The 27,522-nt window shown below is 38.3% G+C and overlaps 1 protein-coding gene across 1 annotated transcript; it reads right to left on the bottom strand.

Annotated features, from left to right (window-relative positions):
- Nucleotides 1-130: 130 nt before the first annotated feature.
- On the bottom strand, nucleotides 131-26,888 carry SUGT1 (SGT1 homolog, MIS12 kinetochore complex assembly cochaperone). Its single transcript, XM_065054992.1, has 13 exons — nucleotides 26,755-26,888; nucleotides 26,624-26,669; nucleotides 22,782-22,872; nucleotides 22,028-22,097; nucleotides 21,605-21,675; nucleotides 16,904-16,957; nucleotides 15,070-15,086; nucleotides 14,011-14,045; nucleotides 13,330-13,426; nucleotides 12,525-12,632; nucleotides 2,295-2,385; nucleotides 1,299-1,480; nucleotides 131-662 (listed from the first exon to the last, which is right to left on the bottom strand). The coding sequence occupies exons 1-13, from the start codon at nucleotides 26,790-26,792 to the stop codon at nucleotides 561-563; spliced, it is 1,002 nt and encodes a 333-aa protein (XP_064911064.1). The 5' UTR covers nucleotides 26,793-26,888; the 3' UTR covers nucleotides 131-560.
- Nucleotides 26,889-27,522: the final 634 nt, after the last annotated feature.

The raw sequence follows: 27,522 nt of genomic DNA, 5'->3' as shown, positions 1-27,522 counted from the left end.
TTTGCTCCTATACACACCAGCTTATTTTAAGCAGTGTATTCACATCTTTACCTACATGCTTTAAGTGACTGCCCTCATGAAAAAACAAGATTACTAAAAATGAAATGAAGCGGCTTCCGTATAGAAAAAGTTATATTTACAGTTTTATTTAGCAGAGTTAAGGAGCAAACAATTTTAACAGTTGTTGAAAAGTGTTTTTACCCGAAGTTGCCAAGATCTAATAAGTTACTGAACAGAAATATCAGGCATAAGGCAATAATACTGACCAGCCCATTAGAGATCACCCCATCCCCAAAGAGCAGAGCTGATGAAGGCGGTAGAAAATTTAGATTGCGATTGACTCAATTCCCAAAAATCAGAGATGATGAAAACAGGGTTCCATTCTTGAGTGTATCTTTAACATCTGCAGATGAAGGAACTTCTAAAGCACGCAAAATGCAAAGACAATTCCTGCTTCCAAGGGAACATTCAGTGCTTTGAATCCCAAAATGCTATGTCCAGACACAGTGGTCAGTACATGACTATGGCAACACATAGATGGTAAAAGATTAAAAACAGGATTAGAATTTTTTCCATTCCATGTCATCAGGAGGATTTACTTCTACCTTCCTTTTACCAACATCAGACCAGTTGGTGCTCAGAACTGTGCCTCCAGACTCCATCTGCAATGTGAGAGAAAGCTTGTTTAGTTTGCTAGAAGAATTCTAGTGAAAAAAAGCCCACATTTCTCACAGCAGATTAACAAATTCTGAAGAAAGGTGAAGAACTTAGCTTCATGTAGAAGTGAGTTACACAGGATTTCTGTGTATCTATAGAATAAAATTTGATAACGCCATCATTCCATAATCTTCAGCCCAACAATACTTTTTATCAGTACTGGATACACTGAGATGTTACTTCATTAACAAGAACCTTTTAAAAGGTCATCTTGCATATGAGGGTCACAACTAAAAGGAATCGGATATAAACAATTAAAAGGAATTTGATCCTTTTACTCATTGCAACTCCACAAGCTCCAGATGAGCCAAAAACTGTGTTTCCTTTGATAACATTTAAACAGAGACCAGTGAGAAAGCACAAACTTCACTGAGGCACAATGACTTACAGAGTCAAATCAGTGTACAACATCATAGTTTTTAATGAGTCTTGTTATATCAGTATCTCCAACAGAACCACTGCCATTCATTACAGGCCCAAGGGTTTGGTAGCTACGTGCTTCCCAGTTCACACAAAGCTTAGTAAATTGTGTCAGTATGCAAAAGTTACACATTTCTTCAAAGAAAAGAGTGAAGACTTACAAAGGATTTGTTCATGGCACGTTTCACTTCATCTGTACCATCTGAATAAATTTGCTGGAAGAGTTTGTTTAAAGCTGCATCTCCTTCTAACTTCTCATTCTTCTCCTCTTCTTTGATTTCAACTACCAGTTTGTCCCAGTTCCTCGTGTAGTGAGAGGATGATGGATATAAGTGTTGGGTATCTGAAAACAGAAATGTTAGTTAACCACGCATTTTCTCACGACTTTTAGAGCAGCAGAGAACACATAGACATGTACGTATCCAATGAATCAGAGGTGACAATGGAACATGAATCTGAAAATGCAAATGGCTTCTTCCTTAACGATATAACCACTGCAGTGACAAAAAATAAAGAAACCCAAGAAATGCTAGAGACTACATTCAGCAGCTACAAAAGTTTACTTTTAAGTAAACACAGTTATATAATTTTGTTATCCAACACTAAAATACTGGATAACAGCAACACAAATAATTAAAGTTCAAATGAAGCAGGAGATACTGGCAGCCTAAAGCCATAGGAAAATTTGAGCTCAATTTCAAAATATATCTGAAATCAATCAATCAGGAGATTCAAATTCTCTCAAAGACAGACAGCCAATCTGTCTTGAAAAACTGCAAAAGTATTACTCTCCAAGAGAGAAGGAACACTTAAGTAAATAACAATTATTTAAGCAATAATAGAGGCATAACAATGCACAGAACTGAAAAACATTGACCCAAACAGATAAGCCCAGAGGAACTAACGATAAGAATGTATCTTTAACAATCCACCAGCTTAATGGAAGTTATGACTAAATTTAATACCAAAATTTTAGTAATGTCCTGCACAATTTTTCTGTCAATTCTTGGTAATAAAAACAATATGATTAGGCTTTTCATTGTAAATATGTGAAACTGTGATTTTATTAACAATTTTAAACACAGAAATATTATTAGTAACTGCAAGTAATTTAATACAACGAAACCATTAAATCCTTAATAGTTCAGAGAACAAACCTGGTGTAAATTGCTTTAACTTAGGAGAATCTCCCTGCCCCTCCAGCTTCTCCCATCTTACAGCCTCTGGCTTCTTCATTTTTATCTCAACCTACAAAACACAAGACAAAGAACAAGTTAATCCAGACGGCCAACAGTTCTGCCAAACAGGCTTGAATTAGTTGGAACCTGTAGCAGCGAGAAAATGAACTCGGTTTTACACATGCAGTTTCTAATACAAAGCCTGTATCTTAACAAAATTTACCTACCTTACAGGATGGAGTTACGTGACTTCAAGTCACATGTGAACTAAACCCTTATGTGGCTGCATAGCTCTTCTATCAGACTTTTACCTTGTTGTTTAGTATCGCTTACTTTCTTCTGCTTACTATTCACTTGATTTTTTTTTTTTTTTGGTAAATTATGGGATCCCAGAAGTATCAGTCAGTCCCAATGTCTCTACAATGCCAGGTACCAAGTTATTATCTTTCAAGCATCCCTTTCTGGCCAGTTGGCTATAATAATTAAATTGCACTTCTGTAGGAATGGCAAAATCCAACTTTATCTAGGTTTATATTTCATCCACCAAAAATATTCATGTTTGATGTGTAGTACATAAACCAGAGAAACACCCGGGACTATGCAGATCTCCCCACTGGAGAAATTCAGAAGCTGTACTCATTTGGTTCAATGAACACACAGCGCTACGGAGAAAACTGTCTAGTATTCATTGACAAAACTGGCAATTAAAAATGGATATGGTTGCAATTATCGTAGGAGAAACAAAATTAAGTGAAGTATGTCGTGCCCTATTCAGAACTACACACAATCCTTTTAGACAACCATACTGAAATGTTTTTTTGTAATTAACCTTATCCTTTGGTTACAGGGTTACAAAGTTGCAAAACAATGCCTGCAAAACAAGGACTGTCTAGTGTCTCTCCAAATGACAAATTCACTTAAGAAAATGTCACAAAGATCATATGATGCTATTAATTAACTGAAATCAGTGCTTGCTAAACTTCAGCAGTTCCTTATTTGTGAACAGCTCAGCAGAAGCGAGCTCTCAGTTCTACCTAAAGCCACTGTAACCTGGGGATCCCTGCAGACCCGAGAACAAAGGCACCTCTGTAAAAGCCAACCCTACAGATCCCAGCAGCAAAGCTCCTTGCACAGCGTCATGTTGGTCTGAAATGTCTTAACTTTATTTAATTCATTCTTTAAATCAGTCACTGGTAAGCAACAGACTGAGATACCCTACAAAAATAAAATGAGCTCATTTAAGTTTCAAAGCTCACACATTTGTAACCATGCTGCATTTTAAGAATCAGAATATTCTATTATGATTGGTTTCCCCCCACATACACCCCCAGAGAAGCTACCATTTCCCTAGACAAGTTGAAATACTTATCTTCCACCACTAACTTGTACTGAGAACAACTAAACTTTTAAGACATGAAGCATGGAATGCTCTTCAAAGCAGGGGAGAGTTTCAGTCAGTTTCTAAATCCAACACCAGTATGTATTCTCGCTCCTCATGTCTGTTGGATTTCCAATGTTTTTAGCAACTTTACAAATTAAGCATCAGGGTATCAGCTTTTAAAATAGTGAAAGTTACAGAACAAAAAATAACCAAATAAAAATAAAATATATTACTATATTTGCTCAACCTACCATCCCTGAAAAAAGGCCTGTATTCCGTAGTTTTATATTGCATTCTGAAAGGATGCAGAGCTTTCTGTTGAAACTATGCAGATGAAGCATTCAAACTGTGCCAAGAATTAGTCTCTAATAAAACTAGAGTAAACAGTAAAGCTTCCTTCACTGGACCCTTCTAAAACACTTTGGAAACACAGACCTTGAAGTTCATTTTTTGAACACCTACACTCACAAATCTAATGCTCTGTGATTAGCTTAAGGAAGCGAAGGTATTTGTGGAACTTCTTGTTTGTGTTACATGTAGATATAAGAGTGCAAGAACTAGCAGCTTGTTGTGGTTTGGTTTTTTTCCCCCCCCCAATGGATATGGATCTCGTGAGTCAAACATTTAAGTTAATTAGCCACTTACAAAGGCACTAATTAGTTATAAGTGAAACATGAGTATAAATTTAAAACAACTTGTCTTTCCTCTGCTTCCTATATAATTTTTCTCAACCTGAGGAAACTGTATTATCAATTCAGTTGTACATTTAAGTAGAGGAAGCTTTATTTTTAAGATACTATATTGTGCTTTTTAGTGCATCCCCCATACGTTCTATTAAAAAAGTATAAATGCTTGATACTGAGACTGCACAACTCTCCATCTCTTTGATTTCTCTCCTGTTTATTTCTTTCTGTGCTATCTCCTCTTACCCTCGTGCTTCAGGCTTTCACAGATGTCTTTCAGGATCTCAAATACAAACTATTTAATCCACATTAACTGCTAATGCAATATAATGCTTGGTATGAGCTACAAAACATGGAGTTTATTCTGCTCAAAATAGAGTTCTCCTCAAAGAACCCTTATAAAGACCTTTGATTATTCATCACAGTACTCTGCCCACGCAGAAAAAAAGAAGAAAAAAAAGGAAGGATCTTTACTGTTGCTACTCCAGTAATCCCCCTCTCCTCTTTTAATCTGCTAGTTCTTACACTTGCCTCTCTGAAACTGCCCCAAGTCAGCACTACATGACAAACATCCCTAAGGAAAAGGAAATGCAACAAACTAATTCCCAGTGTAAGATGCAGGCTTCTTAAATCTCAACCATTTCAACCCTGCCAAGCTGGAAGTACAGACAGCTGAGGAATTGAGACAGAATGTATTTATGACATGATTAAACCTCTACCCCATCTACTTCAATTGAAGTTACTCATTAGGCAAAGTGGCAAGCAGGGAGCAAATCTAGGGAAATCATTAACTTCGTACCATTATACAACCACATTTTCCAAAAATATAAAGCTATCAAATTCTGCTTGTGAAGGCGTGTGTTTCTTCAACTTGAGAGCTTTATTTGATCTAGGGAGAAACAACTTTGAGAGTCCCAACTATGTGCACAAACGGCAATAAATGCATTTTAATGAACGTTTTAAAGCAGATACTGATAGCTATCACACAGAAAAGTAACATACCGGTACGGACATTTATGTCACATCTAACAAACAAGTACCATTAGCTTTTTCCTCTCCTTTAAAAAAAAAAGAAATCAGTACTTGGGCAAGAGCAATACATCAACACTTCGCCAACTACTTTGATTTTACATTTATATTTCATAAAATGTATGCCTGTGTGCCTTGTGCCAACTTCAGAATAAGAGACAGGAAAATTTCATTGCAAACTAAACGCTTTGCACACCACTTAAAGACAACGTCAATTCCTCAGCCTCTCCTTGCAGCCAATGCCATGCTGACCATCTCGGCAGGTCCCGCCAGGACTTGCTCCTCTCTGTTCTTGTCTTTCTTGCATCGGGAAGCCCCAAACTGCACACAGTGCTCCAGATGTATGAAAAATTCCCACAGAGAAATACTCCAATTTCAGCTGTAATTTTATGTTCCTTAAGGGCTCAAAGTAAGCAAAGCAAAGAGGAAAAGAAACATGGATTTTTTACAAGAGTAATTTGTGCACTACTAGTTTGGAATACTGTCTGGAGAGAAACCAGACACTTCGAGAAGGGGATTGAATGGGGGATTCATTGTTGAGGAGAAACTCTATCCACAGTGAAAGGATGCAGAGAAGTTTCTACTCATAAAAGCAATCAATTTTTAAAACCTATCAGAGATTTTAGACAAGTCTGTTTGCAGCTTAATCCAAGCACTAGCTATCAGAAAAGATGGCAGAGAGTTACTCTCAAAAGCTATTTTAAACTATTTCATTGGTAGTAGAAAAACACAAAACCCCTTACTTTAAAATGACTAACATTAAGAGAGCATTTAATCTAGTTTTAAGACAGAATTTGTCCCCTTAGCTACAGATAAACACAACACTAATTAGTCCTCGTTAATTTTCTAGGTAGAAGCTTACTGTCACAAAGCCTAAACCTCTCGATGAACTGTATTTCACTAGGACAGACACTAACAGTTGAACAGAGAAACATTAAAAGGGAAAGAATTTTTACCTTCCTCCCTAAAAGAAGATAAAGAAGATTCTGGTGTACGCTAACAAGTTACAGAAGCTTTTTTTCTGACTTTTACTGTGTTTCATATTTTACAGTCCATGCTAAGGGAAAGTTCACTTACCACTGGTAAATTTGTTTCAAGCTCTGATTAGATGGATGGAGGAAATGAGAACTGGCAAAGTGTAAGCAGTAGTTCCAACACTAATTTTAAGATGCATTCAAAAATACCCTTTTAATTTCTGATGTTTTGCTATATCATGCACACAAAAACCGAGAAGTCAGGGTTTCCAATCAACTACTTAGTTATTTACTGAACTACTGACTGCCTTGCCTGAGCTGTAAATTTTAAGTGTTGAAAGATATTTTGCAATCATCTCGCATATTTTGTTACCTAAATTTAAACGTAGGTCAAAACAGCACCACATTCTAAAATGTATGACCTATTCGAACTTACCTCTAAGATCACATGCACATCATTTTGGCATCCTACTTATTCAAAGACCTTTTACACATTGCTTATATTCTGAATTCCAAGATCTTTGGTCCACAACTTTAAATAAAATATACTGAGAAATTAAAATAACTCTACAGTGTTATCACAAATAAATGATAATTAAGAACTTTTTTCTGTAGTGAATATATTGCAACAGAAGAAATTTAGCATGCACCTTTCAGCTTCTTTGCCACCTATGTATTATTAAAAACTAAGCGCAAAAATGCAAATTTTCCACCTCACTGATATTACATAGCAATTACTCATGAAAATTATGAATTTTAGAGGAGCCAGTAATACAGATCATTATGGTATCCTAAAGCTGTTTGTCACTGCATCCTCAATGTAAACCATCACTTTTGCAGCAGAAGTTTTATGGGGAGTGGCTGAGGGAACTGGGGCTGTTCAGCCTGGAGAAAGGGAGGCTGAGGGGAGACCTTATTGCTGTCTACAACTACCTGAAAGGAGGTTGTAGCATGGAGGGGGTTGGTCTCTTCTCCAAAATAACAAGCTATACGACAAGAAGAAACGGCCTCAAGTTGCACCAGGGAAGGTTTAGATTGGATATCAGGAAAAATTAATTCATGGAAAGTGTTGTCAGGCAGTGGAACAGGCTGCCCAGGGAGGTGATGGAGTCACCATCCTTGGAGGTGTTTAAAAGCCATTTAGATGAGGCTCTTAGGGACACGGTTTAGTGCTGGAGTTAGATTATGGTTGGATTCTACGATCTTAAGGGTCTCTTTCCAACCAATATGACTCTATGATTCCATATCCATCTTCTCTCAAGACAGAGGAAAACCCTTTATGCATAGTTTTTCTTTATGCATTTATATAAACCATGGGTACTGACTTATATGCTTCCAAAATATGGTTCTCAAAGTATTAACAAGTTTAAATCTGCCCTACACCTATCTGCATTCATAAAGAAATAAAAGTCTAAAAAAAAAAAATATTAAAGAAAAAAATAAAAAAAAAATCAAACCTATTCTGAGTCAAGTAAATATGCCAGTCATTGGGAAGGTTTTTTTATGATCTAGCCAGGAAATTGCTCCAATTGCCTATGAGATGCAAGGAATTTTTTAAAAAAGTATCCAAGTCATGTCTTAAATACCAATTTATAATTTACAGAAAACATATATATGGGAGATATGAATCTGCATGAAAGCCTCACAGAGAAAACAAGTGCACAAGAGCAGCGAAGTCTGCATTCAAGTGTGTGTAAGAAATATAATTAAAATACTTAAAATGAAAAAGTAACTTTTCAGGATCAGACTGCACGGGTAAGAACCAGCTTCAATTAAAATAAATCTGTTCCTCTGTTTATCTGTTTGTGTACATTTGCCTCTGAACACAGACTCTGACAGCAGTCCAAGAGTATATGAAACAGTTTCACTTCACTCTTAGCCTTTTACATTGAGCAACAGGCATTAGTGTGCTTTTCCAGTAAGCTACACAGAGTATTTCAGAGTTTGCAAGGCAAAATGGTGATTTGAGGAGAAGAAACATTCCATTGATGCACACTACCATATCCTCGGCATGAAGCTGCTGAGAGTGTGCTTCCACCTCAGACATCTTATTAAGTAACAGATGTCAACTGTAGAGGAGGCTGAGGATTTCTAACACGTCCCCTGTTTGCAGCACAACTTTGATCTCTAATTAAAGGACAGTTCTGGGGTGAAGGAAACACTTTCTATTGCTTTCGTCAAATGGGTCTAAATTGCTTGCAAAAAGCCAAAACCACTAAAAACTGAAAACTCACAGCAACTGTCCCCAGACTATTTGCAGATGCAAGAGCAGAAGGGAAGAAAAAAAAAGCCCTTCAAGTTCATGAGCACACATGCTAAAAGCACATACTCATCCTCACTCTCGTCTTAGGAGAGGAAAACCCTGAGCATCACCTGGAACACAACAGAAGACCTAGAGAAACTGCTCATGTTAGAGTAGTTTCCAACAGAACATGGCAGAATATTCCCCTGGAACCCCAAAAATACTAAAGAAGGAAAAGAAAGCAAGGCTGACTGTGCACAAAGAACTGTTTCAGCACGTTAGAAACATCTATATTATTTGTGAATTTCTACTTTCCTGCCATATTTTCTGGACAGCATCAGATCAGCTAGTTTTGTCTTAAACATATTTAGTTACGTTTTTACGCCTTTTTCCTTTTATAAGGGTGCACGATATTATGGACACTCAGCTACAGGATAATGGCACACTGGCAACTTCTGAAGAACAAACATGGTTCAGGCTTTACATTTGGGCTCCCTCTTCTGGAAAGAAGTAAAAAAAACAAGTAACACCACTAAAGGGCACCTTCCTCCTGCTAAATGCTGAATGCAACGTGCAGTTTTCAGTGTGGCACAGGTTCTCCCCCACTTCAGCTGACACTTGGACACAGTTGAGGATGACCATCAAAATGCACACAATCTTAGCTATTGTGTACAAAGTCAGGCTACATACGAACATCAGATGAGCTTCCATTTGTAAGGGAGAAATCTCAAATGCATGCAGTGCTTTTTGGAGCTGCTGTTACTTTTTGCTTGGTCACATTCCCATGGTCAGTCACCTTTGGCAGATGGGGAGTATAACCAATAACGTCAATTGATCTAGTTACACTAGTTATGATCTATCAACTACGCTGTTCACGTACAAGAAAAAAAATGCTATGCATATACAGCAATTCTCTCAAGAGAAGGCCTCATTACAAGTTGCATTCAGCATTTTGTCACATGAAGCTGAGGCCTTAGATCACCAGAATTACAGGCTGAACCACACTGGGTAATTCTAAGTAACACATAACTAAATGTGAACAGGAAACATGATCAACTCAAAGCTGATTTTGCAAGTAGTGATATCTATTAAATAACAAATAAACTTTCGAATTAGTAAAACAGTGGCTCCAAGAATGGCAGTAATACATACAGGCACTATCAAAGGCAGTCTGTTTCATTTGCAAAACTGTCGACAACTAGAGAATATACAATACTAGTATGCAAAAAGGAAGAGACGAAGATTTTAATCTCAAAACTGGACTTAACCCACACATTATGGTGTTCTTGAGTCAGCATCAAGTGTTTTACCCTCTTCTAGCACACAGCTTGAAGTCAGAAGTCTGCAGGTTATCAACACTAATTTACTTCTACTCACACAGAAATCATTCAAACAACTCCAAACATCTATCAGTGTTACCTCTGTAGCATTTGCTAGTTCTGTTCTTTTCCAAACAGACACTTTGTATCTCAGAACTACACACAGCATGGATTTACTGAAAGGTATAATTTCTATTTTGTTGCTAGGAAAGAAACCATTCTTAAGGTATCAACTGCATTTTCCACAGCTGTTAACATTCCGTGAAAGAACCAATCCCAATTCAAGTTCTGTCTGCTCTTTGCAGTTATTTTAGAATCTGTAATTCTGCAAATACTATTAAGGCTATTTTCTCCTCCTGAATTTATTCTTTTGCATTTGTCAAGTGACACTGAATTTCAAACAGCATTGAGAAATCCCTCTCCAGCCTCTCTTAGTTACCAAATCACGCAGGACAGTTCTACTGTCTGCCACTTGCTTCATCCTCTATTAATTAGTTTTAGGAAGTTCATGGGAAACCCAAACTACTCATCACATAACCTGCCCATACATTCCACTGCTTCCTCATATAATTAGAAAGACCAGACTCTTCATTGCCCAGCAAAGACTACACGATACTAATGATAATGTGGCTCACACATTCAAAGCAACAATGCAAAATACAGTAGTGTGAATACATGCAGTTATTCTTATCTGACATTATCAATCCACAGGAACAGATATGTTCCTATTGTATGGAAACAAAATTTCTGAGTGTGTAAAAAAAAAAAATAAATTAAAAAATCATATAATTGGGAAGATAATGAGAGTATGTCTTTCTTTCCAAGTCCTTACAAAAGGACTTAATGTAAATGGTACAAAATAATTTGTAAAGAGTTTGAGAAGTTCTAAGATAGTTTATTCAAAGTAATAACTGCATATTTTCTATACCACTTATAAGAACAAAGTACATACACAAAACCTGTGAAATCTGAATTTCTAGTATTCAAACACTAAGGCTGCAGCATTCTGTTAAAGCACTTAATGTTTTCCAAAGTAAAATATTCTAAGCCTTTAAGGAAGTCTTCCCATGCATAATGCACACCTGCTTTTCAATTCTTCAGCCAGACTCCATCTGCTGGTCAGAATCAGAAGTATCTCAGGCATCACTGACTTCTGCTGCTAGAAAACCTTCTGTGTTCTTGTACCCCCTTTTGTCTCAAAAATATTCTTTCATAATTATATAAGTAGTAATATTTGGAAACAAATACAAAATACTTACAAATAGTACACTGCCTAAATATAACTGAAGGTCTCACACCACTTCATGAACCTCAGTCTAAACAAGGCTCGAGACTACCAGAGATTATTCCAGACATCAACCCAGGCTAGAGATGGTAGCGTAGAAAGACAAAGTCAAGTTCATTTCAACAGTGCTCAGTGGCATCCAGATGCTTCATGAAAATAATGGTAAATGCCAAGACAAATAATAAGGATAAAGCAAGCTAGATAGGAACATGAAGCAAACACGACTTCACAGTTACTCCTCTTAACAAGGTCTGTGCCCATTCCATTCATAAATGCTAATGGACTAGCAGATTTTCTACACACTTTGAGCGCTCTGCTTATCTCTCACAGTGTAAGAGCTCACACAACTCAACCACATAACCTGCCCAAGCTCCTTAGTGCAAGGAGCAGAAAAATGAAACCAAGTCTCTGTGGAAATCCTCTCATGTCATCTTGAAGTCCCTCTTCCCTGAAATGATGCAAGAACTGTTATAGGTACCTTTCTGAGAAGGGAACATGTAAAATGGTACATGAGGACACAAAGGAATTTCTAAAAGCTCTGCAGAACCACTGCTGAAATACAAGGAAAGAAATGACAATACATTCCTGCTTCAGAGACTTAGCCTTGGCTCTATGGACAAAGCACATGTCTGTCTACGCATTATATCAACAACATATCCTATGCCAGACCACAGTCAGTTTCTTATTTTTCTATACCTGTAATACAGAAGAAATCAAATGCTTGGACAAAAGCCTTCTCTCTCATGCCATGCCGTTTTCAAGTGTCTTCAGGCAAGTACTATTTCCAGGAACAGTATGGAATACACCCTCTTGCAAAGCCAAGAACAGTCAACCATATGGATCAGCTTTACCAGCAAGAAAAGGCCACAAAAGGGTAAAGAAATTATTTCAACACCGAAATCCTCAAAGTCTGACTTATTTCTCAGGCATACAAAGAAAACAATGCTTCATAAGGCAATACTGGCTCCTAAAAGTTTAGTAGAAAGGTGTTCATATTTTCCTAATACCCGAATTGTAAGAGTGAAGACCACAGTCTTCTTTCTACGGCTACAAATAAAAGCATCCTCAACATAACTGTCATTTGCACTACAGTAAGCACCATCACCTTACTATTTCTGATATTTGCACAAGTTTAGAAAGCCTCCCACCAGCTGAAAGGCACCTTGAAGCAAGAAAAAGCAATTCTTTATGAAAAGCAAGATATTATGACTGTTGCAGAGAGACAAGACAATAGAGCAGAAAGGTTTTCAACATCAGGAACAGTCAAAGAAATAATTTACACTTTAAAAAGCTTACCTTTGTTGAAAGCACTTTAAATGTACTTTGCTCTGGCACTATAGAATGAAGAAGAACAAGCTTTAAGTTGTAGTCTTCACCTGATGGAAGTCTCACTGATGCATTCATCTGTTAACAATTGAAAACATGTCTCTGGTCATCTTTGAGAGCAGTTTTCCATTTCCAAGTAAAGGATTGTCATCTGGCACCAAGACTAAGTGATTAAATTAATGACCCTTCACTAGGGCACTTAATGAATCAGCCGTCAGAATTTCAGACAACGCCATTACATTACTGCATTATTGAACATGGGTTTCTAAAGTACACTAGAAAATGAACAGGAGATTTCAAATCTTAGCCAGCAAATACTCAAAAAGCATACTATTATCTTGTCAGCTTGATCTGCATTCTTTGGGGAAAGAATTATATGGTAAATGAAGTATCAACATATTAATAATGGAACACAAAAACATGCAAACTATGTGGCAAGTGCTCACCTAACTTTAACAATCTAAAGCTGATAGTAACAACCAAGTACTTCACGAAGTAGCAACATAGTTGCAAACAAGAACTTAACTTCAATATTCTCAGCTAAATTAAACACTGAACATCATTTGTACCACATATGGTATTACAATAGAGATTAGTGCACTTCCTTGAAATCTGTATTCTGCTGCAACTGACAGTTTTGGTAATGCCAAACCAAGAAAAACCCACCCACCAACATTCATTCTTCGTTTTCTTATTGTGGCTGATAACGTTCACTGGTTTATTTACTACATCTTGGGGAATCTAGGGATGCGTATCAATAAGCAACACAAATCACCTCTTTGTCCGAGAACTGCACGCTGACATCGTCCTTCTGCGCATTCTTGATCATTATAGTCACAATTACTTGAGATTCTGTTTGGTACCAGTCATATCTGAAAAAACCCAAACAACCAAACAAGAGTAAAAACTGTCTGCAAAGAGAGGTACAGAAGAATATCAAAAGCTGGAACGGTACATTGTATAGTTTAATGGGGGAGAGAAGACATATAATTTTATATTTCTCCCCCCTCCTCTAAGACATCAGTTGCAGAACTGACAAGTAGCTAAAGAATTAATCATTTTTAATCAAGAAGCATATAAAAATTCAGTCACTTCCTTAACCAATTCATAATATTGTTTGCCTTCTGTAAATTAAATGGCACTTTTTAGTTCTTAAGAGCACCTCAAAAACATTACCTATACTAGGTGTGATGGGCCAATCTTTGAACTAAGCTCAGAGCATGAGAATTAAAAAAAGAAGCCAGAATGCTTCCTTCATTCCCCACTCTCCCAGTGAGGCATCATGGCCTGACTGAAATTCAGTCTGAACAGAAGTGATGACACGGTTTGAGAAACATTTCACTGTCATGTTCTACAGGTACAGAAAAACAATTATCTTGCTTCTCCAATCCCCAAGTCAAAGAACAGTTATATGACAATTATTTTAATTCTCACAGTAAAGCTGAAGTCAACTTACTTGATCTTTGGTGGCAGAGGTTGCTGTTGTGAATTCTAGTTGAAGCGTATTCCATTGGAAAGAAAGTTACATCAGTGTAAGTGAAAATATACCATGAACTACTTTCCAAAGACACAAATCATTTTCAGACTGATGGCTCCCTGTTTCTTGATTTATGTATGAGCATTAGCTAACAGGTGAAGCTCTTAACTGTTCTTCTAGCCACTTATGACAGATTAAGAATTAGAAAGCTTCAAGTTACATTAAATATGTCAGTCTGTAACTCAGAATATATCGGTCAGACATTCTATAAACAGCGGTAAGTTCTGCTTTAACGCATTTTCTTCCTGGATAAGAAATACATGTGAAAGACATACAGTGGTTATGCTGCTAATCTAGAAGTCATGAAGGAAACCCAAAATAGTTCTGAGAATTTATGGTATAACTTTTAAACATAAAAACCTTTTAAGATTTGTCTTTACATACACCCACCATGTTTTCTGAACACTCTCCTCCTCTATCCTATTCTTAAAATGTAAAAAAGTGAAGTAACTATGAAAGAGGGAACAGAACACCAAATGCAAATTCTCATTTCTGTCTCAAAAAAAAAAGGGGGAGGGGTGTCAATTTCAACATTTCTTCTAAAGATTTCCAGTAAAAAAGGAAACTGAAAACTGAACATGTTACAGCAGAAAAAGTTCTGCACAAACTCCTGCAAGCTATTGGAAAACAAAGTTACTTTCTAGCCCTCACAAGCCAGCTAGTATTGTCAAGATGAGCTGGTTAATTTGTAGAATTAGGCCAAAGACTGCAAGCAAGAAAGTTAAAATTTACTTTAATGAGTGTAAAGTAATTCCCACACATATATGCCATTACTAAAAGTTTTCAAGGATCAGATTTCCCAGCCTTGGCCTCAAATAAAATATCATGTTTAGAAGAAAAGTTAAATCCTTCAGAACTGCATGCAATAGAAAAGATTACTTTTAAAGCCTGAAAATTCTAAGAAGCCACTGAAATCCAGAAGTACGCCCTAGCTTAACCAAGAAATCAATTGTAAACATATTCAGGAAAATATCTTACCATTTCTGTCTGTGATGCTGCAGAAAGAAAGAAAAGTTGCACTTTCAGAAAAAGACCTATTGAACTTACACGATATATATTTATTTTAGCTTTCTTCAGTTACTCCAGACATTCTGCATTTATTCCAGTCTCAAGAGTAAAACAGTTAAAAACACGTCAGTTCTACCTCTAATATTTTGCTTAACCGAAGCAAAATCGGCATCAATCGGCAACTTGTGCAAAGAAACAACTGTAATATAAAGCATGTTCTGATTAACAGAAGGAACAAAGTTTCCATTAATTACAAAGTTTCCTTGCTTATCAGAGACCTATACAGACCTTTTTAATCGAAGTAACATCATGACAAACAGAAGTTTTAAAAATCCCTTCCTGCAAGTCTGTACTAGGTTTATCATCCATCCATAGGAACAGCACAAAGTTCTTATCAAAACTATCTCACACTAGGCAAACACAGCTGGGGAATGAGATGGAAACCGGGCAGAGATACTCACTTATATGACCTGAATAATGTAGCACTTGGATCTAAACTACAGCTCAGTACTTCCTCTTTTAAACATTTTTCCTAAAATATTTCAGATTTAACACACTTGAAAGGAAACAAGCTTTGCCTTTGCTTATTTATAATGCATACTGCTAAAAAGACACAGAGTAATAAAACAAGAATATTAAGTTGTAATTAAGAGGTTTTGAGCGTTTGTTTGTTGTGGGTTTGTTTTGTATTCTTTGTTTTTGTTTTGTTTTTTTTTGTTGTTGGGTTGGTTTTCTTTTTGCAATGTGTTTTTTTGTTGGTTGGTTCTGTTTGTTTTCCCCTCTCTTCTGAATATCAGACAATTAAGATAATGGTTCAAAACAGAAAAGAGGGGGATGAATACTCAAGATGAAACAGGACAACTGAGTTGAACCAGACAAAACACTGCAGAAAGGAATTACAACATTAGAGGAAAACGTGTATTATAACCTTTTTCCTTGAGAGGGGAACAGAAGTTGTCACCCAAGATAACTCTTTGCAAAGAAGACCATGCAGGTCAATTACTTACCTGATTTATCCAAATAAAAATAAACCTGGCAAAAACGTGTCACAAAGCAGAAATTTGTTCATTCCTATGCAACACAGAAGGATTGTCCTCTGCTTTTTGGTCAACAGGTTGACATGAACTTGTATTTCTACTGCCCCATTCTTTCGCGTGCACCACAAAGAGGGGGCAAGTCACAAAAGGTGAAAGAAAAAACTAAATCAGTTAATTTGTTGTATCTCACAAAAATCCACAGGCACTTTCTGCACAGTGGATGAGTTCATTGCCAGGGGTGTCAGTTTGTAGGAAGGTAGGAAACTATACTCACACTCATTGACTACCATGGATAAGACACCAGAGCAGCAATTAGCACCTGACTAAGGCACCTTCTGCATGGAATTGGGAGTAAAATCCCTGAATTTCTACCTTTCTTTCCAACTACACGTTCTGCAAGACTCAAAACCTGATTTTTATGCCTTTTTTTAGAAAGTAAGCTGACATGCTCTTCCACGGTGAAAATTAGCTAGCAGTTGTATCTGAAAGCAAGTTAAAATTAATTATGATTGTCTGAACTTTAAATAAGTACTCCACTGTCATAGCTAATTATTACATTAAAAATCCAGTATTTATGTTCCTCTAAATCTGAGGTATAAAAGTATAAGGATGTATATTCTGAGAGAAAAAAGATATGAAAAAGTGACTTTTTTAAATAAAAAATTATTTTAAGTAAGAGATAAGCTGTAAATCTTTGTAAAACATGACACATCTTCAAAACACAGGGCATATCAAACCCCTGATCAAGTACATGTGTTTTTTCTTACCGTTTAGTGTTTCTTCACATCTTTTAATCCAAATAGTAAAGGTATCATCTACATCTAGAAGAGATCAAACACAGTAACGTTTAAACTCTTCAAGTACTACATGTATTGCAAGAAGAATAATTCTTCGCAACTGCCAATTGGAACAAATTAACCGCAAACTCACATCAATTTACTAAAAAAATAGTATTTTTTCCTAATATCTTATCGGAACCTCAGTTATTCTGGTTAAGCTTTAAGTATTCTTATACAACTCTAGTATTTAAATCTGTTACATTTAATTAACTTCAAATTAATTTGTAGGACACTAGATTTTGTCTCAACTGACCCAAATACACTATTGCTTTCCAGTCTGCTTAACCCCTACATAACCATTTGGAAAGCAGGAAGTACAGATTTATATATTTTTTCCATTAATCTTAAAATTATTTTTTCAGTCAAACGCTTCCTCTCTAGAGAAATATAAAAAGAGATGGTCTCTTCTGAGGACAACCCAAAGTCGCACAAGTTTTCACAAACACCAGGTATTTTCTCCTGCTGGTTTTATACAAATTTTACAAACACATCTGAAGTTTCAAGGATGTTAGGAATACACAGATGCCAATTCCACTCTATGAATCAAAATCACAGAAAAGTTTAGTAAGACTTGGATATTCTAGGAATCAAGCTACCCAGATACAAATGAATTCACTGGAAAATAGCTCAAAAAGTAGTGGTGTAATGTCAGAGTAACCATCTTATTTCAAGAAAATTCCCAGAAAAATCTTTCGCAGTCAGGTAATAGAAAAGTGGCAATGCTACTGGCAAACTACTAGGAATAGCCGAGCTTTTTATCTTTTTACAACAGAATTCACACTGAGGGTGTTTAGGCAGCCAGCTATCCAGAGGGCTTGAAGAGGATTGAAAGAAGAGCTCCCAGCAGACATGCATAAAACAACGAGTGCCACTCCACTGCAGTTATGCCAAGTATTCACCCCAACCCCTTCAAATATAAAATGTACATAAATGTTAAGGTGAGCCATAGGTCTTAAAATCGCTACCCCACTCCTCAAGTCACTTCCTCTTATCTTCTGCCATCCTCACCAGTAATCTTAAAAGTCATCTAAATTTTAAGCTATAAAACATTTATGTAACCTCTCAGTTGCTGTTAGAAAAAGATAAAACCTCAAAAAATATGGCTGTCTCGACATTACAATACGATTGGTCACTGACTGCAGTCTTTTCTATATTCCTAGCAAATCCTGGGAAGAAAACACTATTTTCAGATGGAGAGAATAGAAGTTAACTGTCGAAGAGTTCCACTGGGCATTCCAAGGGCTGGCTTCAATTACCTAATGTACAAATAAGGTATTCAGATGACTGACTGCACACTGTCCTCAGAAGTACACAGGGAAAGGAAGCAAGGTAAAGGACCTGAGATGCAGAAAATTAAGTTCTGATTAAATAAGAAAAATTCTTTACTAAAAGAGTGGTCAAACACTGGAGCAGACTGCCCAAAGAGGCTGTGGAAACTTCAGCCTCGGAGATACTTGGAAATCAACAGGAGAAGAACCCGAGCAAACACATGCAGGTTCAAAGTTAACACTGCCTCTGGCCAGGGCATGGAATCAGATGAGCTCCAAAGCTTCCCTGCAACCTAAATCAATCTATAATTTTAAAACTTAGCACCTGTACGCAAAAAAGATTTGCAAGTTTTGCAGCCTAAAACAAAGTGTATTAATCAAAAGGGAAATTATAAGCAGTAGGTTCAGGAATCTAACAAAAGAGAAACTGAGTCAAGTCTCCACCGATCCAGCCTCTGACTTTCTGGAGCAGATGAGGAATTCTCTTTATAAGAGTGGCCTATGATGAGACTGTTACGCAACACAAACTTTCAAATAAAGGTCCAGTGTTACCCCCTCACCAACCACTGCCTCTTCCCCGCATCTCAGCACATGTTATACTTTGAGGTAAAAGCAAATTATTTTTTTTTTTGGTGCTCTATAATTGCATTATCCTCCCAAAGAACTTACCAGAAACTTCTACGAATAACTTTCTGATTCAGAAAACCTAACTGGGTGCTCACTTACTGAAAATCTACTAAGAATACAAGAAGATGTTTCTTCAAAAAGCTGACACAATCCATCTTTACTAAATTCATTAGGTAACCACGGCAAACAAAAAAAAAAAAAGAAAATTTGAGTATAATTGTGCTAAATCCACATAACACACTGAAGAGTGACAAATCATGCTGCTTCTTCAGTCTAAGGCAAATTAACTAACTCCAAAAACCCACATGCATCGAGTCGCAATGCCTGAGTGAAAGAAATGTTGCTTCCTAATGTTATTTTATAAAATAAAGAAACATTGCACATTCAACAATTAATCACATCAAGTTCTGTTTAGCTATCCCTGTAGGTGGGTAATGGGAAGCTTGCTGTGGTACCCTGGGCCTGTCAGTCCTACCAGTAATGAGCACAAGCGGGAAGCTCATAGTTGTCAGCGTTCCAGATTAAGATTTGGAACGGCCCTTACATCAGCAAGGAACAGAAACATTTACCGGTGTGCTTCTGCCCCCTTGCGTGGTAAAGAACCCAGCCTTGCTAGCAAAGAATTCCCCACCACAGCGATTCTCTCGGAAGCAGCAGCAACAGCTGAAGTCTTCTCTCTTTATCACCTGCTTAGCAGTATGTGGCAAATTTTCCCTCTGTGCTTTGTTCATTTTGCGCTAGCTCTGTTTAACTGGAAGTTAATTGTTTTGCCAAAATGCTTATGCTCACAGTTGTGTTCACCTGGGATCCATCACACATTCTACAGTACTGCAAAGGCAGATTCTATTACTGACATAAACTTGCCAGCATATTAGGTAATATATGGAAGACAATCAAATAAAAGTCTGTATTTTTAAAAAAGCCTTCAGGAGACTTCTCATCTCACAGCAGGTCACAGAATTTTGTGATGAGACACAGGAAGCACAGCGGAAACTACTGTCAGATGAGAGAGCAATCAGGAAGGACTGGGAAGCTTCAGAAACACTTCAACTGGGTAAGCAGCAAAACAATGGTAAATTAAATTCAAACAGGTAGAAGTCAAGTGATTCAAGAAAGGAAAAGACTGTGCTATTATTTCAGGGATTCTGAATTAGCTCAGAGGGTCCTGGTATTGACTGACCTACCTAAAAAGAAATCTGCAGCTCTGTGAGCTGTTGTGCCCTACAACATAAGTAGAATGTGAGGTTAAACAGAATGAAGAAGAAAAAAAGAGTGATGCTCTGGCCTGAGGAGATTTTGCATATAATCTGTATTGTGAACAACTTCAACTGACAAACTAGAAAGGTGATAAAAATCCATGCACATGAAAAGCCTCAAATTGACAGTGGTTGCTTAGGATGGGGCAAGAATATGAAAAATACAGATTAATCATTCAACTAAATTCAGGAGTGATGACTTTGGAGATGTACGAAAAGCTATCTATCAAGTAAAGAAAACAATACAAGTCACGGTAAGGAAACGCTTCCTTTCACAGGAAGGTAATAAAAGAGAACTCGGCTAGAGTGCAAAGACACACTTGTCTTTCTAGTGTAAAAAACAGTGCAGACTACCTAGTTACCCAAACTACCGAAACTGAAAGAACTTTAGGAAATTTCTTACATTTTAACTCCTATTCCAGAGCAGCCTCAGCTGACAACTAATCATTGCTGCAGTTCCACCACATTCCCCTTCCACCACCATTACTGCTGCCCCAAAGCCGTTCTGCCACTTCACTTCTGCTGCCTTCAGCACCTTCATCGGGCCATAGCAAGACATTAGTTTTGAAGAAACTATTTCAGAAACCGTAGCTTTCTGCCACCTGGATGCACTGAAAGAAGAGGCTAAGCAAGTGCAAGAATAGGAGGAAGTGTGATTGCTTGGCAGCAAGCATGAATTAGCTTACACTCCTATGAAACTTCAGTTTTAGATCAGAGGATCAGATCGTTTACTTGTGAGAGACATCGTAATTAAATTTTTGCTAAACCTTAAGGTCCCACTGTTACAGGTAAGACAACATACTAGAAAGATCTGAGACCATGGCAATGTTTAACAGATGACTGCATTTTGCTCTGTGTAACCTTTCAAGGTGCTTTTCTTACCACTTCCTTCTGCTGAATGAGGAAGAGGTTTTATTTAAAATAGAGGATAGGAGGGAAGAGACAGGAGTCACAACCACCTTGCAATTGCTTTGCTGTATGCTTTCCCATGCCTTCTATCAAAGCCTTCTGCATTAAACTACTCATTTCCCGCTTCTCGAATAAAGTCAAGTTTTAAAAAAGCTGTAATTCCCCCCAAATTATAAAGTACCTGAGTCCAGCCAGGAAGCCAACACTTTAAGAAAAAAAAAAAATATAATAAATATGCTCCTGTAATGAAGTGAAATGTCATGCAAGGTAAAAATCCATTTTGTCAGTTTGAATACCCATCAAGTTGCATGATCTTTCTAAAGACTACTCTATCAAATGGTGTAAGAAGAAATTCCAGCTATGTATATGAGCCTGTTCCATTCAGAAACTTTTCTACAACACTTAATGCCACACCAGCACTTGCCATTTTATAAATTTAAAAAAAAAAAATCATTTACTACTTGCTGAGGACTTTGATACACATTTTAATCAGTTTTACACTAACACATTAAAAAGTTTTTTCTCGTTAGCAAAGGAATACTGTGCACACAAGAAATTGTACTACTTACTGTCCAACCGTTGTCCCTCTCTGAAAGACTCTAAAGCAGACGTATAGTTTTTCATATGATATTCACCTAACCTGACACGAACAAAGGAAAACACAAGGAAGCAGTAATTACTTTTCAGTCTAATCCACATTCTGAAGATCCCAACATCTTTAGTTCACACACTATATTGGTTATAATTACACACCTAAGAACTGAAATCAGCCAGGAGGTGTGTTTTTTCAACAGCTACAATGTTAAGAAAATCACCCCAAACTAAATTGCTTCTTATAACCACAGCTTTATTATGGATGGGTTACAAGCAGTATGGCATTGAATTTGTTCATTTACAGTATTTCAAAAAACTGGTACACAGCCATAATCCAAATACTAGTATTGCCCTACGGATTATCACACTATTCATACAGTGCAGTATGTGATACGTACCCTTTTCTAAGGAGTGCTACAGCATTATTTGGGTTGAGTTCTAGGGACTTCTTTGCATCTGCAACTGCATCTGTTGGAGGTCAGTTTAAAAGGAGAAGAACATAATATGTTATAAAGAGCAGTACTGAGCATTTTTTAAGGTGTACTATGTTATCTTTCTTCCACAAAAATCACACTTTGAATTACATCTAGCCACAACTGCTATGGATGAACCCTTCGTTCAGCTGCAGAGCTCTGTGTAAGATGTAGCATTAATTTCATTTAGTCAAATCCTCTGCTTAGATCTGAAGTGTGAATCTGTTTCCTTGTTTTCTACTGGAAATTAAAAATAGACCAAATCTTAAGTTATTCAGTTAATCTTATTCCCAGGCATTATGCAGTTATCACATTGCTATTATACCATGAGAGGATTCAGTCTCTACCAAAAACATAAGGATGGAAGATGCTTACAACACAGAGCTTAAAATCTGCTTAAGAAGTCTACTTAAAAAAAAAAAACCTGCCAAGATAATACTAGGCTAATATCAAACTGAAAGCTGGGACTGCAGAGTATGGAATTCCTTGGAAGTTTTGCAGAAACAAAACAATCAAAGAAAACTGTAAAAGTATGTTCTCACTGTAAAAGTAGCATATTGAGTTACAGGTAACACTTGCTCTTATTACTATATTTGGCTTCAGATTGAAGACATCTTCCGTAAAGAACGTATTATAATACGTTTGTAAGAGGATTCTCAGTGTTGTCTAAAGATGTTACCAGCATATTTCTGTAGAAGAATATGAGCATAAGCTCGTTGACAATAATATTCGGCATCATCTGGATTCTTTTCCAAAGCTGTTGTCAGTTCCTGTAAAGACATATTAAAAAAAAAAAATAAAAAAGATGAAACGACACCTCAGAAATTCCCATAAAAATACAGTACCAAACCCTGCCAACTAAGAAATGTTTCAGAAGAAAATACCCCAACTGGCATGACTGTCTACCTGTTGCTCATTTCTCATCTGCAAAGCCTAAACATCAGAGATTGAAGTATAAGGAACCTGCCAATTATATCAAATTCCAGGAGGCTGTTTCTTACTGAAAAGGAAACAGGACTTTAGAATGCCTTAAAAATGAAGTCTAACGCACAGATGAACCTCTATATTCCAAAGACCTTCCTGCAACTCTTGGCATATTTGTACACAGGTCTGCTGGGTCTGAGGAAGCACTGCGTTATGAGGAATTTGGAAGTCAATATACAGTATGTCGAAACATTTCTGTGAGGATAACCTGCTCAAAGCATTGTAACACATGATGAAAAACACATTACATGATAATGAGTGTAAGAGATTGTTTCAAATTATGCTGAGCACAAAAGCAGGAGAACAAAATACTTACAGAGCACAGAGCTCACAGGAGATACTGTTGCACAATGGGAATAAACATAAAGCAATCCCTTGTTAGGAGACTCACCAGGTATACAGATTGAAATAATTGTATTTTGCTCTATGAGAAAAGTTTATGACTTGCACAACCAAAGACAATCACAATGACTTGATATACACACCTGGAAAGAGCATCTCCTGTTACTTCCTTATTAGTGAAAGAAGTTCTTATCTTTGCTAGAAAACAGTAAAGTCTTCCAAAGCCACTACAGTATGTCACTACAGTACATAACTGTTGGCTAAGTTGACTTCTACTCAGACATCTACTCAGAATCTAACAAGCATGAATGTAGCTAAGACACAGGCTTTAAACAGAGCTGCCAAAACTGTCCCACCAAGCCAAAGAAAAAGGAAGAGCAGAAGGACTTGCCTCAGTTTTAGTGTGATCAGTGTCTTGTCACAGTTGTCACATAAAATGTTTATGCCAACTAGGAGTTAAGTGGTCACAGCAGCTTCTTTCAGCAGTAGTTCTTACCAGTGTAAGATACACAAATCTCCAGCATGTAAGTCTAAAACCCTAGGGGTCTCAGAAGAAAGTGGCAGGCAGTAAACAACTGCAACTTGATCTAATTGCATCAATGCCCTCCTAAGACTTAGAGTCATTCAAAGGCAGCCATCATTATAGAAATACTATAGGTATCCACATGGGAGTGACATGAGGTAACCCACATATTAAGATTGGTTGATATTAATGCTGATAGGTGAAGTACACCTTTTGACCCCCAAAGCCAAGTGGGGTCCAACACTGAACATTTCAGGCATTTCACAGGGTCACTTCTGTGACACATCACCTCTCACTCCAAACATTCTTTCCTGTGATCTATGCAGATGACAGGAACACCGACGAGAACCAGCAGGCAACGTACGAGCAGATTCTCCTAGAGAACTAACCCTCACTCCAGGAAAGTAAAAAAAAACCCCAAACCCAAGCATTTTCAATAGTGTGAAACTCATCTCTTTGTTGGGTTTTTATCAGTAAGTCACCACATCTCATTCAGACACACACACACACAAAATAAGTTACTCCTATAACAGCTATTTGAGAAGACAGCCAGGTAATACTCCACTAGCACCAGGAACTCCAGATTACGGACACCAGCAACAGTTACTCAGAACACGCTTACACCTTGTCCTCACACTCAACTGTATTTTCTACATATTTTGACTCTTAAGGCCCTCATCATGCAACCAAGTTGCAAATCTATTTCATTGGGAACTCTGAGCTCCCTCCATGCTAATGTGATAAGAGTCAGCATGAATTCAAGGAGCTCTTGTCTCCACATACTAAGGAACTTTTTCAACTTAAAATGACAAGGAAGTCACTAAGGAGTTCACAGCTTCATCATTCACACAGTAATTAAAGACAGATTATGACCTTTCAGTTGTACCAGATCCAGGTGCATAAAGCTGAAGCATGCTCTCCAGGAGCCAGAGAAATCCGAAGTCCTGAGGACACAGTGCAGAAATGCCATGCCAACTGGGCACAAGTCTAGTCAGGTGCAGGGGCATTACACACCACCACTTATACAGTATTGTGTCCCCCCAAGTTAGAAATAGTACGTACATGAGCTAAAAGACCACACCTAAGATCATTCAAACACGGTAGACTACCTGGAGATCCCAGCTTCTAAGTCAGCAAAATGCTTCACTGAACTCTGGGACTTACCGGTTGAGAGATTAGCAAGTACCATCTGCATGCTCAATTCAGCACTTTTTAAAAAGGCTACACAAGTGACACCAGTATTACTGTATCAAATATTAAATAATTACTAGATGTGTTACATATTTAACTGCTGAATGTACAAAGAACTGAAATATCAACTAGAAAAACAAAGCAGCTATGTTAATACGGGGGAAGAAAAAAAGCATATGCTGATACTATTCTTTAATATTTCCAAAGATCTTTTGGCGTAGTTTGCGGCTTTTTTCCCCCCACAATGGCAAACTTACTTTTTTCAGCTCTTCAATTAGTTTTCCTATGCCAAACACATTTGTTTATTCCAAAGTGTTTTTTAGATGTCATTTATCTTCTGAAAAACTTCTACAAGCTACCACCTAAACCTCAAAGAACTGTAAGATTTAGCTTCACCATTTTCTACACGGAAAGATTGTCTGGTATCATCTTGTGCTTCTGACACCTACTCTATTCAAGCAGAACTAACCCTTTACATCTTCTCCCTTTCCAAGTATGCTAAACAAAAATACTTACCCTGTTTCCCTGAAAATAAGACACGGTTGGTATTAATTTTTGCTCCAAAAGATGCATAGTTTTTTTCATTTGTATCTGCCTAGACACTATTTAAATTGACTCTTTTATTAACTGTATCTAGGGCTTATTTTTGGAGCAGGGCTTATATTTCGAGCATCCTCAAAAATCCTGAAAAGTCATGCTAGGGCTTATTTTTGGGGTAGGTCTTATTTTCAGGGAAACAGGATATCTATCTTCCAGTTCTGTCACCTCATTAGCCCTCTGTTTTAAGTAAAAATAAGCTTTGAAAGCACATTAATACAAGTTAACAGGTAAGATCATAGAATCAAAGAACAGACCAGGTTGGAAAAGACCTCAAAAGATCACCTGGTCCAACCTTTTGTTGGAAAGGCCCAGATGAGATTATCTAACACCCTGTCCAATTGTGTTTGTGCAGAGGAAACTACAATGTTCATGGGGATGACTGTTTTCACTGTAAAAAAAAAAAATTATTTCTTATGTTGAGATGAAATGAAAATCAGTTCCGCTCCCCATAAAATAAAGAAAGAGGAGAACATAGGGCTGACTAAAAACTAGTAAAGATTGAATGTGTTTCTCCAGTAAGTTCGAGGCTTTTTGAACCACAAACTGTAACCGATTTCGCTACGTGAACCTACAACTACCTACGTGGAACATAAAGTTGTTTTGGCTTGTTTTGTCGCGGGGGTTTTTTCGTTCTTCACGTCACAGGCAGCACAAGCCCTTTTTGACAGCACAGCGCTGGGGTCCCCGCAGCCAGATCCCGCACGACAGGTTTCCACGGGAAACTCTCCAGCCCCCGCCTGCAGGAGGGGCGATCGCACGACGCTCCGGCCGCTGCCCTCGCCCCCACCCGCGGCAGGACACGCTGCGAGCCCCGGCTCCCTCCACCGACACCGCAAAATTTCACCCACCCAGCGGCACGGCCCAACGCCCCCGGCCCTCACCTGCACCGCCGCCTCCGGGTCCCGGTCAACGTCCCCGTCCGAGAACCTGCCGAGGAAACACAACGGCGTCAGGAGGCGAGGTGGGCGGGAGGGCCGCGGGGACGCCGGGGGAAGGGGAGGAGGGTGCTGACCGCGGAGGAGCCGGAGCCGCTCCCGCCGCCGCCGCCATGCCGCCCGCCGCCCCCCGAGAAACTTCTGGAGACGCCAAGGCGCCCGCGCAACAAACCCCAAGGCCGCAGACGCGCAAGGCCTGACGGGATGCGGAGGAGGAACCGGCCCCGCAAGCTCCTCCCGCGCCGCTCCGGGTGAGGCGGGGCGGCCGTGGCCACCGAGGCGGGGCGGCTGCCTCCCCTGCCACAGAGCCGGAGGAGCGGCCGCGGCAGGGGGGTTTGGAAGCCAGCACTGTGCCCTTGTGGCCAGGAAGGCCAATGGCATCCTGGGGTGTATTAGAAGGGGGGTGGTTAGTAGGTCGAGAGAGGTTCTCCTTCCCCTCTACTCTGCCCTGGTGAAACCGCACCTGGAATATTGTGTCCAGTTCTGGGCCCCTCAGTTCCAGAAGGACAGGGAACTGCTGGAGAGAGTCCAGCGCAGGGCAACAAAGATGATTAAGGGAGTGGAGCACCTCCCTTATGAGGAAAGGCTGAGGGAGCTGGGTCTCTTTAGCTTGGAAGAGATTGAGGGGTGACCTCATTAATGTTTATAAATATATAAAGGGTGAGTGTCAGGAGGATGGAGCCAGGCTCGTCTTGGTGACAACCAATGATAGGACAAGGGGCAATGGGCACAAAGTGGAACACAGGAGGTTCCACTTAAACATGAGAAGAAACTTCTTCTCAGTGAGGGTGCCAGAGCACTGGAACAGGCTGCCCAGGGGGGTTGTGGAGTCTCCTTCTCTGCAG

This window comes from Columba livia, chromosome 1 (assembly GCF_036013475.1).
Source record: "Columba livia isolate bColLiv1 breed racing homer chromosome 1, bColLiv1.pat.W.v2, whole genome shotgun sequence".
Taxonomy (NCBI): domain Eukaryota; kingdom Metazoa; phylum Chordata; class Aves; order Columbiformes; family Columbidae; genus Columba; species Columba livia.
The sequence above is the reverse complement of the archived record's forward strand: the minus strand, read 5'-3'. Positions and strand labels throughout refer to the sequence as shown.